The sequence below is a fragment of the Gavia stellata genome, chromosome 1 (genome assembly GCF_030936135.1).
Source record: "Gavia stellata isolate bGavSte3 chromosome 1, bGavSte3.hap2, whole genome shotgun sequence".
Lineage (NCBI taxonomy): Eukaryota > Metazoa > Chordata > Aves > Gaviiformes > Gaviidae > Gavia > Gavia stellata.
Window position 1 is genome coordinate 57,818,034 of NC_082594.1, and position 20,343 is coordinate 57,838,376.

Genomic DNA, 20,343 nt, shown 5'->3' on the forward strand with positions numbered 1-20,343 from the left:
AAGGGAATAAGTACCAAGAACAGCAGAAAGTGAAAAATTTTAATTGAGTACTTCAGTGTTACCTATTTAAAAAAAGATGTTTAGAACAATTAGCTCTTTCTCTGACAGAAACCATGGGAAAGTTGCTACACTAAAAAATCTCCAAAAGCAGTAATACGATAGTAACTCAAATGTCCACTTGAAGAAATAAAACCAAACCTTCTGATTTTCTTCTATTTCATTCCGCATTTTCTTGTCTACAGGCACGCTAGTCAGTGATCTGTAAAAATAAAATATTGGTATCACTCAATCAATGTATTTTTAAAAATGCATTAAATAATGTGAAATATGTATTTTAATACCATATCCAGTGCACTGTAATTGAAGAATGCTGTAATTGAGACTTAAAAAGAGTAATGCAGTGTCATAAATTTTTTATTTTCAAAACAAATATTTTGTGCTGTGTTACTCTAGGAAACCCAGGTTTCAAATTTATGCTAGGTTTCTTTGAAGTAATATTATCAGCGTATTTTTTTACCACTGTCCATCTTTCCTCTTGTTTTTTTTCTGGAAAATAGCATGCATATTCTAAAAATGTTGTTTGATCATCTAAATTATTACCTAAAAATATACAAATATGGCATTTGTTAAGTTAACATTAATAATTCCATGCTACTCAACATTACAGCACAGGCAGCCAAGGATACAACTTGATGTTTTGGCCAAAGAAGGAAATATGCAAAGAATAACCACTTCAAGATTTTGACTGTCTGTGAATACTTAACATTCTCAGGGGTCTCAATCTGTAAATCTCTTTTCTAATATCAGCTAGTTTTAGTTTCCTTAGTCATTCTACCTTTAGAAGATAATCCATTGTTTTGTCTTTTTTACCTTTCAAGAATGTTGTGGAAGAACTTCCTCTGCTACAATGTATTGTGTGTGAGGTTTATAATTACTAGGCTATCATAAAATACTCCCAGAAGCAAATTAATCTCTCCATGTTTTAAGAAACACTAAACCATATTTTAACCTAAATCTGATTCTCTCAATAAATCCCAAAATAAATACTCTAGTTGCCTACATAAATATTTTTTTAAAAACATGATTGTACATGTTTTAGCAAATCTGTAAAGGGCTTTAAGAAAAACTGGAGTCACCTTAAACCTGAAACAAACTAAGAATGATCCTACTGAGCCAACTTCAATACTTATGGATAATAAAGCAGTTATTTAATTAGTATTTATATTCATCCTTACCTCCCCCCCCCAAGAAACTGATTTAGAATATATCTTGCTAGTAAACTCCAATTTTTCACAGTATGTCAGAAATAAGACATAAAATCAGTTTACTTTAAATATTCAAGCTTTCCAGGTGATCAAAGAGACTATTTATTAAGTGCAAACCATATTATTTCCAAGATTTGTTTATACATGCTACACAGTTCATCACAGCTAAATACCCTTTTCTATTCACACCCTCTAAATATTCTGGCAGATTATTTTTGTCACTGTGAATCTTTTCTGGACCACATGATGAAAGGGCAACAGAGGATCAAGAAGGAGCTGTATTTATACCAACCCATACTTGGTGGGCTTTCCTTGGCTTAAAATGAGAAAGTTGTAACTCAAACTGTGTTGTCAAAGACAGCACTAAAAAACAGTCACCATGATTCAAGTATATTATCAGTAGTCATTGGAGGATGAGCTTAATAACTTGCTTATTATTGTTCAACTAATCTAAACTCTTTCTTATAAAGCTTTTATAATCATACTGCTAAGGTACTCTATGCGTGTAAAGAATGTAGGAAGTGTACTCAATACTGAGTAAATATATCTTATACTGTACCACTTTGTGTTCACTAGTTTTGAGATACAAATTTTAGAACTGAAAGCAAGAAACTATAAACATTTCTGCTGAAAAAGAAACATTGCTGATTAAAATTAAAAAAAAAACATTAAAAGAAACTGTAAGTACAAAGAAAAGAATATCTGAAGCCAAATTTAAATTTGGAAAAATGGAGGAAAAGGACTAGGAAAAAACCACTATCAAGTCAGAAGTCACAAAAGCTGACTATGTAGGACCGTGCTTTAAGGGACCTTTTACCAGCAATAGACATAATTCAGGAACACTACAGAACTTTTCTCATTAAAAGAACATCTGTAGTTGATGGGAATTATCATTGGGAATTTACTTAGCCAATGAGCAAAGAGCTACTTAACAGAAGGACTCCATAACAAGGTGGAAATTTAGTGTGTAGCAATTACTACCACAACTATTATTCTGACTTCATAGCAATAGTTTGAGAGAGTCCTGAAGCAAAAAATACTTTGGTAAAAAAAATAAGCTCTGATTTTTGTCTTGCTAAACTCAACATAAATAGTAGTAGGGCCTGCAGCTCTCTGAATCAATGCTTCATTCCACATACACAGGTGATAAAAACGGCACAGATAAAAAGAGCAACCTAAATCTTTCCAAATAGCTTAGAGTAGTTAGGCAGAAACATAAAAATGAATGTGAAAATAATCAAAAGGTGGAAAGGAGAAGACAAAGCTGGCCCAACATTAGCAAGGAGGCAAAATGCTTCTCAGCAAAAGATAAGCTTTACTGATAGCTTTTTTGGTAATAAGAAAGCAGTACATGAAAGAATCGTTAACTAGCTCCTTGTCTATGCACAGTAGTTGACTATGCAGGATTCCAGCAAGATTTTAAGGAGAAAGTGTGATGGTCGATCCTTGAGAAGGACACCCTAGAATTTCAGGTAACAAGTGTAAAAGAACCTGTGAAAGACATATGTTCATTTTGAGTTCGGTCATTTGTTCAATTTGTTCAGAACTGCAAAGTTCTACTCATGTTTTTCTAAATATTAAGTGCTAAGGACTCACTAAAGAGAAACACTTTACTGTCTGAAAGTAAGTGGATACTCTTTATCATTCTATATGATGTAGGAATGTTTTTGTATGACCTTAAGGTTGTAATATTTTCCATCATTAATTTTATGCATCTTTATTCTTACCTGGCAGAACATGTAGCTATCTAGTACTGCATACCGGGGAAAAAAAGGAAACTTTTAATATGTTCATAACGTTAACGTTCATGATTGATAAATAATAGCAAGAAACAGAGTATTATAATTCTCATTATTGCATTCTTAAATAACAGATAATTATGACACATATACAACAAAACAAAGATGAAAAATACCCTGTAAAATGAATTACCAAAATGTCGCCATGACATATCAGTTGTTACACTGTCTACATCTGATGACATTTTGTAAAATCTACCTCAGACTAACCTTTCCAACTGGAAATACTAAGACTAAGACACAAAAAAGCAGATTATAAACTAGAAGGTGAAAGAAACTTCCAGAGGAATGGTATATTCATTATTTATGGTCTAAGTAACCCCTCCATTTTTAAGGTACATATAATATTTAATTTTATTTTCATAACTATAGTTCTAAAATTGCTATACAGCCCTTTCAAACAAAAAGTTGCATAATTAAAAAATGGTTGGTTTTGTATCTAAACTGTGTGAAATGTAAGCAATTTAAAAATACTACTATTATAATGATCAGTTATCTGTCTAAAATGATTAAGCAATACCTTTTCATTTCCTGTTTATTCTAGGTTTTTTTTTTCCAAGTTAGTATTTTTGACTCAGCAGGTTAAGCATGATTAGATTATTAAGGAAATATATTTTATGCACGGTTTTTACACAATCCCCCTTTGATTTAAGTTTGTTGTCAACGCAGACCTACTAACTTAAAATGATTTAAATATTTGTAATCTCTCACGTTAAAAATAACATGCTAGATTAGCATATTAGAATAAATCACACCAGACAGGAACTGCAATTCCCCTTTTAATAATTCTAAAGTCTTATACTTTTACCCATAAAAATAAAATGTTTGAAGAGTGGGTAAATTGTGCTCTAATGCCACAAATACATGGCGGGAGTCGGAGTGGGATGTAACAATTTAATGACATTTTAAATCAATGATTTAAATGCCACAAAGCATACTTCAAACGAACCTTTTCCTGTCCTTTAAAGAATAGAACTGGCCTTGCAGTTCAACATTATGTACGTCATTATGTACTATCTTCTAATGGAAAGCTGCATTTTCTGATTGCTAATCTAAGTGTAAACTTGTACCTTACTATTTCACAATAATTATGTTCAGGCATTTTAAAAGTCATTTTTCTTCCTTGAAACAAGATGTTACAAAGGTAGTTTTTTCCATTACACTGTAGGTTTTCTCTAACAGAAAATCAGAGATGACAATGAAACACTGTGATAACTAAACAAGAGTTGTAAAATGTGAAAGCACACTGAATTAAGAAACCTATTTAGCATCATATTTAATTCAGTAATTCAAGCAAATATTGCTGATAGGATTACATGAAGATCTTATTAAATTTAAAGAAAAGCATTTCTCAATTACAATACAATTGGCTTACAGGAAGAGCCATTTTTAATATTAGTACAGAGGAAAATGTTATTAATTTATTTAATATTTTTCTTGATCTTTTATTAAGTAATCTGTTTTTGGAGACAGATCTTCCCCAGTAAGAACGCTAATATACAGTAGCTGGGGTCCAACCTTGTCAGCAATGTTGTGCTTAGAACTAATGTGGGTGGATCCCCTACAAAATTTATTAATAGAATTTTGCTTCTTCCTACTGTGAGTAGATCTGCTATTAAATTCAACAGAATTTTCCACCTGGGAAAACATAATTCCAGTAAGAGCTGGGAGGACTAGGTATTCAACCCTAAGTGCCTGAAGGATTAGGATGTCTTCACGGCATCTCCTGCATCAGACAGGAAACATTTAAGAGACCGATCATGAGCTCTCCCAGGAGTTATTTTCTACTCAATGAAATTGCCTGGAATCCATCTAGCAAGCTGTAAAACATGAATAACTGACTGCAGAATTTGGATATAAATCTGTATTACTGTCATTAAACTCAAATGCAAACATAAAAACAGTACTTGGAAAAAACAAGCTTAAATATCATACCTGGCTCTTATTGGGAAGTTCTGAGCTATGTCTTTCATTACCTTTAAGGCATCATAAACAGGGGTAGACATAATTCGAGCAGCTGCTTGAAAACTAAGATCTGCGGGGGGCGGGGGAAAAAAAAAAAAAAATCACTGGAAATATCACTCTCAATCAATACAGCCCACAATCAGAAAACTGTTCCATATACATACTCTCACTATTAACATTTTTTATGTTTCAATTATACATTGTAAAAGATTATGAAGTAACATTATTAAGGTCGAAAAGATAGGCACTTAGAAGTTGGAATTACCACATTCAGGCTTTCCTACAGAATTCTGCTTGGCCGCCTTAAGCATGCACATTGTACATTTAATTTCTAAGTTTACAAAAGCACACTGAAAAAACCAGACAATTCATCATGTGGTATTATGCCAGTATCACAAGGGTATCATGCTCAAACCTAGATACACACCCACCCACAGACACCCATAACTGCAGTAAAGACTAAGATCTTTCCAGCTCCATGACTTCACAAGATTTTCAGAGAACAGATATATTAAATGTAGAAGGCTGTATTGAGTGTGTGAGGTGTACAATTTTCAAAAGCAGCAGCTATTTCACAGGAAAAGAAAATGGAGGCTCATGAAAGAAAGGCCAATCTGCTGTCAAATTTCAGTTCTCCTAAGTGTCTAGCACTATTTTTAAAGGGATCTCATTTTTCTCTCTATGCTTTTTCTCAGAATGAAGTGAATTTTCATATATCAGGACAATTTATAATCCATTTGCCTATCCACTGGAAAAACAATGATGGAATTCAGTTAGCCTTCTCCAGTGCCTAACTTGGGTGTGACAAATCTTGGCGCATGAGAATGGGGAAAATCCAATTTTGGTACCAATAGGGTAAGGCAATAACGTACCAGGTGCTTCCATGTACTCTGGATACAGTCTGCCTAATTACCTCAGGGCAATGATGCGTTTTCCTCGTAATCTGCTAGTTAAGACATTTAAGCAGAAACTGAAGGCCTCAGGTTACTCAGTTTGAAGAAAGCTGATGCTACATACAGTAAAAAAGGCTGGGCAGAAACTCATCGAGGATGCTGCCTAGTAGAACTTTACACAATCTTTTTGAGGGAATTAGGAATTGAAAAAAAAATGCTGAAGCAAAGTGAATAGCACACATTCCTAGTTTAGCCTGATAAGGTACACCTTGCTGCAAAAAAGGTGAGTCAGAGGTGGAATGTTAACTTGTATTTTTTAATACTTTCATCAAAAAGTATAAAGAGATCACTGTTTTCAAAAAGAACGTTTCAGATTCTTTCAACAGCCACATAAGCTGTGATCAGGTGAAGCAATACCCAATTGCTGCTGTTACTACAGATAGTGATGCCTTACCTTCTGTGCATTTAGGACACACACTTAAAATCCTTCATAAATTGTTAATCATTTCCGTTTTATGCTGTACAGCTAGAGTACGAATATCCGAATCCAACTGAGGCAAACTGACATGTATTTTTACTTTCTTGGTTATCTTTGGTCAGGGACTGTCACCTACAGACCTCCTCTTGGGGCACCCTAACACAGCTGAGAGAGCAGTGTAGGACACCTTGGGGAAAAGATAATCCTGAGCTTAAAGCAGATCTCGAAGCATGCTTTGAAAGCTAACGAAGCACCGGAGATCGAGAGGCTGTTCACACAGGTAAAAGAATGAGTTATTAAAGGGAATACCATATTGGTACTCTGTGCATAAGTTTTCACTATGAATAGTAAACCTAATTATTTACCTAAAACATAAAGGCTCTTGAAAGATAACTCTTGAATCGTGTTTAGGGACATTTATAAATAGAAGTATGCCCTATAGCTGAAGGAGTTTTGGTTAAATTTAGTTAAATTTTTACTTGGAAGCTAATTAAAGTCATTAAGAATGAACTAGAGAAACCACCCAGTGATGTCAGGAGTAAGAGTATTAAAACAACTGCACCATACAAAGAGGAGGCTGAAGAACCCCTGTCTGAAAAAGCCCTGAATGTACTTATCACAAGCCAGTACATGTCTTCCTGGCACTAAACAGCATCCCAACGCTTAACTACTCTCAACACTCTATGAACTGGTTGCCTGGGGAGCAGTACCAATTTCATTTTTTATTTCTATAGCTATGACACTGCAGAAAAAAGACCACTACTAAATAGAAACCTTATAATGGCTTTTGAAGGCAGACACTGAAGGGATCAAAGTTTCACAGCTACTTCTGCTTGCATATCAACAGAGTGGTATTCAATCATGTAAAAAAAAAATTAATAGACAAAAAGAGAATTTTCTTTTTATTTGCACAGTAGGTTTCTCAGGAGAACTGAAATGCAATGTTTTTTCAATTTTTTTTTAATTTTGGACCAAGATAAATCCTGCAGCTGAAGGGGAGTTCATTGACAAAAGACCACAAGTGAACTACAATTATCTCAGATAGCTAGTTTCAGATTGGATAATGCTAGCAAGCTCCGTAACAGTCAGGGTCCCAAAAAAGAAATTGAGGGTCAGATGATTGCTCAGTCTCCTTCATTGCACTAGTATAACAGCAAATTAGTTTTGATCAGGTTGTCCTCTAAAACTGAAGAATGTAACAGGCAAAATTTAGTTGCCTAAACATGTCATGACATTTTAGGGACCTATTTTAGAGCGATTTATAATTCCATTCACGCTACACAGAATGTCCTGCAGGTCATCAGCACAGAAGCTGTTTTACATATTTGTGGTCCTTTTCTGCAGGAAAGCTTTTAAAAGCATTTGATCTTATATTAAAAAAATTTATCAATGTGAACTCCAGTACACTGATAAAAGTTAGGATTTATAAATTAAACAAACTGTCTTAACCTGTATTTCATCCCAACTCAATAGTCATGTCAAACTGGTATTTTTTGCCTGACCTCTCAAAAAAAAATCTGAAACTAAATTCAACATTTGAGATAACAGATCAGGCAGAAAACTGGGCAATATAACTTCCACCTTTAAAATCAGTAAAGCTAGTTATGGTTCTCCATCTTATAAAATGACTTCAATGCACCTTTAATTTCTAGCCTATAATACTAGGACAAGATGCCAACACATTCTTTTTAAATACTTGATATAATACTGCCTTTTTATGAAACCCTATGTCTCCTTTAAAAGAAGCTTTTATCATAATGTTGATACATCAACATAACAAATGGAAAATTAAACAGAGTACTGTGTTAATTCAGAAAAACGCAATACATACCCTGTAGCTCCCAAACCTTCAGTGGTTCCATGTTGTTAGTGGTTTCAATCAGATGTTTTTTAAACTCTTTCAGATTATTTTTCAGATCGGGATGCATCTGTCTACAATAAAACATTTTTTTAAAAAAAAGGCAAAATCAATGTCATCCATTGATGTCTGCTTTTATCCACAGTATTACTCACAGCTAATACTGTATCTTTAGGGTAACAAGCAAGAATTAAAATTTTAATTCATTCTTCAAATAAAAATGAGGATTTGGGGTAAGAAGAGGTGATTTCTGAGGACTAAAAATCAGTTAATTACAAGAAGGAGTTCAATTGTTTTGTAGCGATCTGACTCAAACCCTGCCAAATAAACTTTGATGGAATAAATGAACTCAAAGATCAAATAGTATTAACACACAATACAGGTAACTGCATAGTTAGTTTACTATAGCATAATGTATATGTAACTGTAGACTAACTGTACTATAGATTAACTGTAACTGCACACAGAGTTTGTTGTATTACCTACAATAGATATAGGCAAGACAATGTTGAGTACATTTTGTACAAATTAACATCACTGACAAAATCATGCTACTGAGCACACAAATCACTAGTCAGACCTGAAAAAGAGCATGGTGCCTAAAAGCTTGGCTTCTTTTTTTTTTAAAAGATAGTTGTGCAAAGAAGTTTTGAGGGCAGAGACTTCAGCCTGTTACAAGACACCCTTGAACATCAAACAATCTCCATTAGATTTCTGAAAAGTCTTCTGCTAGAAGTATTGAACAAGAAGCAAAAAGTAGTGCTTTAGATGTCTGTTTTTGGCTAAGACTTTAAGTTCTGTAATATTTCATATTTTATTTTAGATATTAAGACGTTTCACAGGGAATCCCTCCCTCCTTATTTTTTAGCTGTTAGATGATATTAACCGTTATTCTTTATAGAAAAAGAAAAATATCACTGATGAAGACTGTTGTTCTGAAATTAAAATGTAGTCCAAGTTCCTCAAAGGAAGCACACTCAGCTGAAGAGGGAAGCAAAGACAGAAAATTCCCTTTTTTCTTACTTGTAACATAGACCTAGAAATGACAAACATAGTTCATACTCTTAGAAATCATACTCTTAGAAATCCCTCTATGAAGTAGCAAACTCTTAACTAGTTTTGAGCTCTTTAATTACTGTTTTTACTGCCTTCTTTGCAAATTTACCTTGATGATATATTTTTTTTCTGTTCAGACCTTCAATTCTTCTGTGAATGAAGGACAACTGGCAAATAAGACCTAGCCACAAACCACAACCAAGATCTATTGTTGATGCTTGGTCCCTCATTTCTCTTGTTCACTTATGCTACGGTCAATGTATGCACAAAATCAAACACACACAAAGCCAACTGAAAAAAGCTACCCTTCTTTGGATATGTATCATGATGTGGGATTGAATTATGTTAATTTGCCCAATCAAATAGTTATATTTCTGAGATTTTATGTCTTCTGCTTACATTCACAACTATTTTACAGTATAGTGAAGTGAAGTATAACCCTTAACATGGCTATAACTGAGGGACAATTTACAGATTACAGAAACATCTCCCATCTCCAGTATGAAAAGGAGAAAAAATGAGTCTAGAAACAATGTCAAAAAGTCTGAGTAATTATCTGACAGCTTCACAAATTAGTCACAGTGCAACATTGAGAACCTAAGTATAGCTAAACCTAGCACAGTCCAAGAAGAAAAAAGGCTCAGATAAACATGACTTAAGCAGTTGATATTACTTGCTGTGGAAGGTCTCTAATACCAAGTGAAACAACACGGAAGCCTGCAGATCTGTGTGCATTTCTATCTCAATGTGCTTACTTTAAACAAGGCAGAAAGGGGATGGGCTCTCAAAAATTTGGACAGCATTAGCAACTCTGAACTCTGAGAAGACTTACAGCTTGGTGAGAAAACCTACAAACAAGTTCACTTTTTGCTTTAAAAAAATAAGAGAGAGAATGACATTAGAGAAGACCCACACTCTTCAGTTTCTTGTTGAAAAAAAACACCAGGATTTATGATTCACTCCATGGATTTGTTACAGTAAAGGGAAGCACTTTTGATGACTGCAGCCACGAAATGAATCCATCAGTGGAGGACCGGAAGGAGCCCTCAGTAGGGTGGCATCCAATTTCATCTAAGAGATTGTAACTTAGAGATAAAAAAGTGTTCCTGCTAGAACAGAACACAAATTCACGAACTCCAAAATAAAAAGACATCTATAATAAGCGTATCCTCCAAGAAATATCACTCCTTAACTCTAAGAAATGAATGACTATCCATCTTAAAAACACCTGATGTAACTACAACACATGGGTTTGGATTTGTTGTGCTACTACTTGCATTTTGAAAACCAACATTTTGATTCTAATTATATTTACTGTAGATACAAACATGAAAACATAGTGTTCTATGTTTTTGTGTCTGTTGCCCAGAGGAAATTTTTTTACCTTAATTAACAGTTTACTGTATAGATGGAAGAGAATTAGAAAACTAAAAGCAATACATTGAAATGAACAGAATAAACAACTGTTGCATCTTTACATTCACAAGACATACACAAAAAAATTAATCAGCATTTTCACCAGTGGCAAATAAAGTAATTTCCAACATAAATCTCACTTCATCTATGAAAAAATGTTTATTTTTAGTTCAGGTTCCAGGAAAAAAAATGCAGAAGTTTAATTATATCAACTCACTTTAATTTGCCAAAGAGAAATCCTTGGACATCACTTTCCTCCTCCTCATCTTCCTCTTCTTTTGTCTCATTTGCTCCTGAACACATAGCACACGTAGACAATATAAACCAAGAAAGTTACTGATGTATTATGTTCTTATGAATTATAAAACAGTTAACAGAAACATACAACCAGAATGTTGTCGTTCACAGATGTAATTTCAATTAGATTTATACTTATGCATTCATATTTTGGCATCAGAATGAATCACTTTACAGAACTCAGCAACATTCAAATTAAGTTTTGAATATAATTCATCCAATGGTTACATTTTTTATATAAACAAAATTGATACGGTTAAATAGTTCACTTCCTAAAACAGCCATTTCTCAGTTTGATTAAGTGGTAAGTTATAACTCTCAATCAGCCAGTTACTACCAAATTTATTGAAAATACTACCAAATTTATTGAACAGCATGACGACTTTAAAGGACTTGAATCCCCAGCTAGCATTTGATCTAAGTCAGAGATCAGCTTCTTTCCCTTAAAAAAATTAAACTATTTTTGACATGACTCAAAGGCTATTAAACCTTAGTCTTACCAAAGAGAGTTAACTAACTTTCTTTCTATGTTGTAAATGTCCACACAAAGTAATTTCTCTGTGTCAGAATGCTATAGCTACCACTTTCTGTGGTAAATGTCTCATTTCAACATGTAGTAACATACACTGGTACCAAGTTCTACGATACAGCATATCTTTCCTACAGAAGATTGTGACAGTATTTCCACGTAAACTCAGAAAACAACCCCTCACCCCTGAAACACTAATGTGTAGATACTGTAGTAATTAGCATGTTAGAGATGCCAACAAAGTAATTGAAGAATAAAGGTTAAAAAAATCTTATACTTATTGAAAGGAATAAGAATGGGTTAGATTTTGAAGAGCTACAGAAAACAACAATTAGAGGTTAGATAATGAACTATATCCTAAGCACGGCACTTCATAAATGCTCGCATATATTTTGATGTCTTAGTTTGCAATGCCTGAGACTTCTGTCTGTAAAAAGAAATTAAGTATAACCTTCAAAACATTACGGACTTTATAACTGAAGATTATGACATATTTCAATAGTATTTCCAATACGATATCATAAATAAATAAAAAAACCCACATACCTTTAACTTGTGTGTCATCTACTGCTTTATATTCTGTGCTCTTTATTGCAAGTTCTACACCATATCCAGATAAATACATTTTTCTAGAACTTGGTTTCTGTTTGATGATATTATTTTAACAGAACAAAAAAAAAAAACTTAAAAAACCGTACTTAGGAGATTAACAATATCCAATACTGTAACTTTAAAATGTTATGACAGTCATAACTTAAATTCATCTTTCAATTTATGGTTCAAAGTACAAAATGCTACACCAAACAAACTACAAGAGTCATGTAAGACATATTGATAGTCCATTGAGAAGGTGTGTAACAGAAAGTAAGGACTTCCTTTATATCCTGCAGACCACAGAAAGGCTGTGTCAAAATTGTCATCCCTTCACATAATATTAGAAGAACTAGAACAGGCAGAGCTAGTAGCAATTCACATTTTAAACTGTTATTAATTTCTTTGTAATTTTGCCAGACTTTCAGCATGTTAGGAGGAAATTCTCTATTTCTGCATCAGACTGATTCTTTAAAAAAGTTTTGATGAAAGAGTTAATCACTTCCTGGAAGGAGGATTAAGAAAATGTATTAAAGTATTACTGCTAAAAACAGGTTGTCACTTATTAAAAACAAACAAGTATTTCTAACTTTGGAGTGGAAGTTTGATATTCAACAGCATTATTACTCAGAGCATACTTATTTCTGAAAACGTGCCCTAATTTGTCCAAAATGCAATTTGCACATGAACAGCAGCAATTTCTTGAAAGCCTTTCAGCTTTAGCTTGCAATTTCTAAGAGTCATTCTGTATTAAGAATCCCCAGTCCACAACTGAAAACCCAGCAAGGCTGGGGGTTTTCTCTGTTACTCCTCTAAGCAAATCTCAATGCAGAGAGAGCACTGCACTCTCCAAGCAGTGTTGGTGATACTGGCAAAAACCAAAAATGACAGCAGAAAGACTGTACCTTTTCTGCTCTCAATGCTCTCTCTTCTGCCATTTAATGTAAAAAAGGAGGGAGAATCCATCTCAGTGGGAAGCAAAGAATAAAAATGGAGGTTGTGAGGAAGGAGTAAAAGGGAAGAGCAGTCTGAAGAGAGACGTGCAGGAAGGAAGACAACACACAACTGGGGGGACCATGGTGCAGAAGCTGGTCAGAGCAAGGAGACTGTAGGTATTTAATTGAAATAAAAGTGCATAAAACAACATGAAGTTCAGTAGAAACTATACCCCACACAACTTAGAATTTAAAACTGGTTTCCTCAAATTCTCTATTTCATTACTGTGAGCAAACAACCCAAAGTCATCTGCAAACTATGGATCTCATCTCCCTGAAATGCCTGGTCTACATAAATCACAGCAACCTCTCACTCCATCAGATTATGCTTGTATTAGCCAAACTATTTAAGAGCTGTACTTTGAATATAAATTACAAAAAACTTCCAATAACCAAAACTGGGAACAATATAGTTCCAAGTACTGGTATTTGTCTTGTTTTGTTTCAAGGAGAAGAGTAAGTTAAGAAAAGCATTCAGAAACATTATGTTTAAAATACCGACACTGTGGAATGTGTCAAAAAACTGGCCAGTGATGTTGGCTGTGATAGCCCATGCTGCTGTACTACAACAAACATATGAAAGTATACTGAGAATATATAAAATTATAATTAAATATTTTTCAACTTGATTTTCTATTCTACTTCCCATTTTTCTAATTCTTGTTACTAATACATTCAGTCTGCTGCACCAAAATTCACCCAAGATCTTCGTAGAACATACAAAAAACAGACATATAACCAAAAAAAGAGATATTTCAAGATCAATCAGTGATGCAAACAGCGCTTGCATGCAGGATTAGATAATATCATGCTTTCCCTGCTTCAAAGTTTCAATTAGGTGAACCACTTCACCTAGGAAGTTTTAAAATTAGAATATATATTGCACATGATTTCAGCAAATGCAAAAATAAATGTAGAAAATGTGTTTTGTCAAAAAGCAAGCAAAATAAAGACAGAATACTAACAGTTTACTGAATCAATGTTAAATTGAATTGCATACCTGAACATAATGCCGGAGAACATAAACAATTTCCTCCTTTTGCGCCTTCTCAGATAAAATCTTGTGGAATTTGACAAAGTCTTTCGTACCCATTTCTGCATAAAGAACAACTACTGGGCCATCCTCTTTGAGACTTGGGAATTTATGGTCTCCCTTAAAAAGATATGGCCTGGGTCTGGTTTTAAAAACAAATTCTTGTGTTATATATTCAGAAAATAAATTAAAACAGTGGCAGTTTTTCTACTTCATAATAAAAAAACTTAGCTTACATGCTAAAAATATACAAGCCATGTCAAAATCATCACAAAATAATCATGATTGCTCACAAATTTGCCAAATTGAAGTCTAAGAAACCGAAAAATCAGCATTAACTATAAATAATTTTAATGTATTTTATCAAATCACAATACAAAGAGCAAATGAAAAGCATAGCACTTTGAGATTTTGCGCAAGAATCAGTTACAGCTTCAAGCTTTTAATTTAAATGATGCATTATATCTATTAGAGATGTGCAGAGCAATCAGTGAGTAACAGAGTAGCAGAGGGATATTCAGTGAAGTTTGACAAAGCTGCTAACACACATGGAAACTAACGGGGGTTATACTTCTTGAACACCATCAAGCTCTGTTAATTTGGCTGATTTTGCAAATTTTGACTGCCTGCCTACCTACCCTCCTCACTGAAAGCCATGACTAGAAAAGTTACACTTTCTATACCTGCAATGATTTCTTAGATGACAGCATACATCTTTTGCATAAAACCTGGGAAAGATGGAAAAGTAACAGAGGATATGCTTGAATAATATACTCAAAGTGCTAATTATTAATCACTACACTTCTTTTTCAAAGTTGCCTTTGCACAGTCACACTTGAAAGACCAGTAAACTCCCTCCAAACCTCTTCAAGCCAAGTTCAGAAACTCTAATCCAACAGGCACTACAGAAATGCCTGTAGTAGATACTCATTGAAAAGTCACACTGGGAAGATGTAAGCAGAGCTCCACATGCCACAGTTTCTATGATGCAAAGCTTAGGAATATCTTCAATATAAAAATCACAGAAAAATTTACACTGCAAAGGACTTTTGGAGGTCATCTGCTCCAAACCCTCACTCAAAGCAGGGTCAATTTATAACAGGTTACTCAGGGCCTTAACATCAACGTCCTATGTAAGCTTGGTAGGTATGCAACCAAAGACCTCATTTGTAAGGCAGAGACAAAAGGAGAGGCCTGGCTTGAGAATTAACTTGGGTGCATGCAGCCATGTGTCACAGAAATATCAGGCAAGCTTTCCCACTGTCATCACAGGACAAGGCAGACAACATAGGTGTCATCAGGAAGTCTGAAACAACTCTTGAATGAGTAAGCTCTGTTCAAGAACAGATCCAGATTTGCCCCAGTGAAAGCATACATACGGGATGTGACTTGTGCAACTTCCTTCTCGTATCCAGAGAGACAAGAACTGTCACAGTCATTTATAGAGAGGTGAAAAACTAAATCAAGAGAGCTTCTCTTTTCTTAACTAGTCACCTAAGTATAGCAGAAGAATGACTCCTGTTCTCAAAAAGTGGGTACCAAGTGCTGCCATGACTTTTTTGAACACTGACAGTCTCAAAGGAAGCAGTATAATGAACATGCGTCACTAAAAAAATTAAGTGCTGCAGTGAAATAACACTGCATAGGACTACCATAACGACCTTGGATTGGAGAATTAAAGCGTTCAGACCTTGTAAATCCAAGATAAGCCTCCGTTCTCTGTTTCTCTTCAACACTGAATAGTAGTGAGAAGGAATTGACTCTCTTGCTTAGAGCTGAAAGCTAATTAATTTCCCGCCATAAGAGATTCTCATGAGAAGGCTGCCCGAAAGGGAAGGAACAGCAGCTGGGCAGACAAAAAAAGATTAAAAAAATACACGGATGTGGAGTTCAGCACTCGCTAACCAGTTACTAGGGTAGTACATGCAACTATATGCTTGCCTAAATAGTTGCCAAGACAGGATGTAGAAGCAATGTGATCGACAGAAGACAGCAGACATGCGTACTGACAAACCTTTTAAGGCACTGACTGTTTTGAGCAAAATGGGACTCCCATCAATGCTTCTGCTCTTGGCAGCAACAGCCCCAGAAATTTTAGTGTTGTGTTTTGGACAGTTAAAAAGATAAGCAATTCCAACCATTTAACCACTGAAGATTTCCTTTAACACACCCAGTGCCCTTGAGACGGCTGTTGCACCTCCACACAAAATACCTCCAATTAGAGCCATGAAGTCTGTTGCAACATGGCTGAAAGTGCAACAGACCAAATCACAGTAGCTGCTGCATAAAGGACTGGATGAAGCAAAACCTTGGTCTTGACATGCAGACTATTTGGGCTCTCCTGAGTCCAAAGTGCCTGAGACTTCCTGGATCTCAGGTTGAGCTGATGGATCTGCATAAAATAATGCTGCAGCCTCTTCTTTCTCTTCCAGTGAGATTTGAAACTATCATCCCTAAAATGTGAACATTTCTTGGGCCCTCATCCAATATGGGGAACTTTAGGACACAACTGAAAGCCTAGCTTAAGTTGGCCTGGCTTAAGTGGAAGAGTCATGACAGACAGAAGACAGAAAATGAAACAAAAAGGAAAATTTTTATTTGATAGCAAGCAAAATCCAAGAAACATGCCCTACTAAATCATTCTTTCAGCTCTAGATATCTCCATGAAGTGGATGAGGGTATGGACACTGATGTATATTATGGTGACTTTGACCATTGCAGGAAAAAAAGAAACAAAAAAATGTTACATACAGGTCTTGAAAAAAAACAGAATTTTTTTTTTAATAGAGATCAAACATTTTGCTTTCATTATTTTGTTATTTGTTATTTTAAGACGTTCTACATATTTTACTTCATGGCCCAAATTCATTCTGAACTGATGCTAGTTTCCACTGACAAAGCCTGCAGTAAGGCTTGATAGGTGCTAAGTCTAGCACAAGGTGAGGAAAGGTTATGCCAGCTGAGGTGGACTCCTCTTCCACTTACAATCCAGAAAACCACAAATGCAGCGGCACTGACTACGCAGTACTTCTGTCGACAGACCTTTCTATCCCAGATGCATTAAATGCTAAGTTTGTATAGAAAGTACACTGTAACTTACACTTGACTATCCCATACCAAAAAAAAGGGAAGAAATACAAAATTATCCATGTGGTTATGGAGGAGCAAAGCTCTGATTTTATTTTAAAACCCTGCTTTGATTCATAATTGATGAATTGTCATAACAGTAAGTGTTTAAAGTATTTCAAAACCAAAAGTAACTCTCTTAAAATAATGTATACTTTAAATAGGTGTGTCTTTAAACATCCAGTAAACAGGGATTTATGGGCTTGGCATTATCAAGCAAGTAGAACACAGAATTTCAAAATACTACAAGTATATATGCAATAATACATCTTGCTCTTTAGTAATCTATTTTTCCTGTTAAAACAGATCATTACATTTACCTTTTAGTAGCCTTCTTCAGCAGCTTTTTTATTTCATGAGTCTTACAGGTGTGCTTCTCATGGATAACCACAAATGCACTGCAGCCTTCTGGTGGAGGTTCATCAGCTGCAATCTAATATTTCAACAATTATACTCAACCAGAATGCTTTGATTGCACTTCAAATTAAACTCACATCCCTGTGATTAAAATAACTCAACAGCTGCCATTGAGTTGTGTTTCTAATTAAGCCCATTCAAAATTGGGTACATGTTAAAAAAGTAATGGAAAATATTAGAAAATGAAGACCTTATAACCTTTGTGAAATGTAGTCTATCAAATGCAGTCATACTCAAAAAAATGCAAGTCCATTTATGTTCTGTAAAGACAGGGCTGAGAAATCTCCTCCACAAGCTAAAATCACAGAATGTACTCTGAGATATTTTTAATTTTAGTCACTATCAGCAATCAGGTTAACGTACAAAGAGTTGACTGCTAACCAATAAATCACAAACAATTAACATCAATTTTTTTGTGGTTCTCTCTCCTTCCCACCCCCCGCCTTTTTTTTTTTTTGAACTCTATTCAGCTACTCCCATGTAAAGTGGAAATCATATGACTGCATGTCAATGAGTATGGAGTCACAAGCCGAAAGATAAAAATGAAAAGATATGAGTCCGAGATGATGATATTTCTCCAGAGAACACTTGCAAAAAAACCCTAACTTTATTACAGCTTATTACCTTTCAGAAACATGGATTTCTCACTTTATCTTGAAGGTGGCATTGCTAAAAGGAGGAGGAGCAGTTTTAGGCTAGAGGCACAGTGAATTTATGTCCTCCCACTTTTTCATTAACAAAGCAGGTATTTGAGTAGTCTATCTTTCAACTTTTCATATACTAAAATAATGAGAGAGATGAGAAGTCCACTAAATAACAAATATAAATTACTTGAAGCAACAGGAAATTTCCTACTTTGGCAATCTCTGAATTCCCACAGGATTATTTAAAGCAATGCAAAAAACCCCACAACCTGAGTTTTAAAAATGAACAATTCCAAAAATTCTACCCTGAAAATAATGCTATCCATACAATTAAACATGAATATTTGTTCCTGTCAATATAACCAGCTTATAAAGCATCACCTTTATAAATGGATCATGTTTGATTCCAAATAATGTCAGCATATATTTTACTGAACTGTAATAATGAACATTCTTCACTCTGCAGCCAAAATACCACATAAAGTTATGTAGCAAATATATCAGGTAATATAGTCACCTGTTGAAACATCTGAACAGTTGGAGAATATGCCCGTATGGAAAGTGCAAACTTCAATAGATTGATTTGCAAATTGGATAAAAATTGTCCTGCTTTCTTCAAGATTAAATTGTAATAGGAATGCTCTGAATCTGTTGGGGGGAAAAAAAAAAAAGACAATCTTATAGTATTTAGCCATAAATCATGTGGCATATCTACCTGTGCTACATAATAGGCAAATATTACATTAGCTCTGCTTGGCAGTTCAAGTCTTGAATGTTGTCCACTGATAATTATTTCCTTTACTACCATTTCTAAAGGCCTAATGCAACATAAATACAACAAAAGTGAGCGCAATAGCACTAGTTAACATCTAAATCATTTTCAGCAATATAAAAAAAACCACTCAAGACAATAATGTCTCTCTGCAGACTCATATGGAAAGTCTTGAATAGAGCTTATTCATTTATTTCTATTTGTCAAGCTTATGCTAGCTTTTTAATGCAAATTTTGAAGGTTACTTACTTTCAAGCAGCATTATTTTACAAATTATTTCCTCACATCTAGTGTTGGAACACTCCAACCATGCAACTTATGTCAATTAAAAAAAAAATCTTTTAAAGATGACATTCTTCAGGCCACTCTCACATATCTTATTTCTTCATTAAAGATACATGATAAACAAGAGTACAAGAATGGATGCAACATGTGAAGTGGCTTCCCCCCATTCTGCATATCTTGCCTTCTCAAGGGCAAAATTAGGACTCCAAGTAAGAAGGAAGGTAGATGGTGTCTGGGAATGACAGAAGTGGTAATAAAGAACATAGGCTGGAAATAGTTAACCTTCATTTATTCTTCTAGAGGCATATTCAAGTGAATAGTCTCATGCTGTCCTTGGACTGTGAGGCAAAGAAGCCTAATTAGAAATAGGTTGTAATTTTGTTTTCCCAAGTTGTGAAAAAGACCTGTATCTGTTTAAGGAATAATGCTTACCAAAATTTTAAATCAGGCTGTACACATTGTACTATATGATATTCTTGAACACAAACAAATTGGAGTCAGAGAACCAAAGCTGTGACCATACCAAGCATTGTGCACCATCCCTGTTCTGGAGGTTGCTGGAAGGAGGAAGGTTGCACAGGAGGAACAGCTGAAACATGTGTGAAGCAGTACAGAATTGCCAATTTATGCCTGCCCCCACTCCCAAAAAAAGTTATGTAGTCAGCATGTATTTCACTTACATTGATAGATACTACCTGGAAACTGCAGTGATTCAAGATCTTTTTCACATGTAATTCAAATAGTCTCATATAAAGATGAAAATTTGCAGCAAAGGGAAAGTGAGTTGCAAGGAGGAACCATTCTAGCTGTCCAGCTTGAATTTATCTGTGTTCTTAGGTCAACACCTTATTTTAAAGGTCCTCTTGCTGTGAAAGTGGAATGATTGTCCCAGTAGGAAACCCCTTTAGGGGTCCAAAGCACCAC

The 20,343-nt window shown here is 34.7% G+C and overlaps 1 protein-coding gene across 1 annotated transcript in view; it reads right to left on the reverse strand.

The window, feature by feature from the left end:
- Positions 1-19,000, reverse strand: part of UGGT2 (UDP-glucose glycoprotein glucosyltransferase 2) — an 81,434-nt gene extending 62,434 nt beyond the window's left edge. The window contains exons 1-8 of the mRNA XM_059835649.1: positions 18,880-19,000; positions 17,622-17,734; positions 14,143-14,317; positions 12,103-12,199; positions 10,948-11,023; positions 8,232-8,332; positions 5,000-5,099; positions 199-259 (exon numbers count right to left, since the gene is read on the reverse strand). Of these exons, the coding sequence (XP_059691632.1) occupies positions 199-259; positions 5,000-5,099; positions 8,232-8,332; positions 10,948-11,023; positions 12,103-12,199; positions 14,143-14,317; positions 17,622-17,734; positions 18,880-18,891 (735 nt within the window). The 5' untranslated portion in view covers positions 18,892-19,000. The remainder of the gene's footprint in view (positions 1-198; positions 260-4,999; positions 5,100-8,231; positions 8,333-10,947; positions 11,024-12,102; positions 12,200-14,142; positions 14,318-17,621; positions 17,735-18,879) is intronic.
- Positions 19,001-20,343: the final 1,343 nt, after the last annotated feature.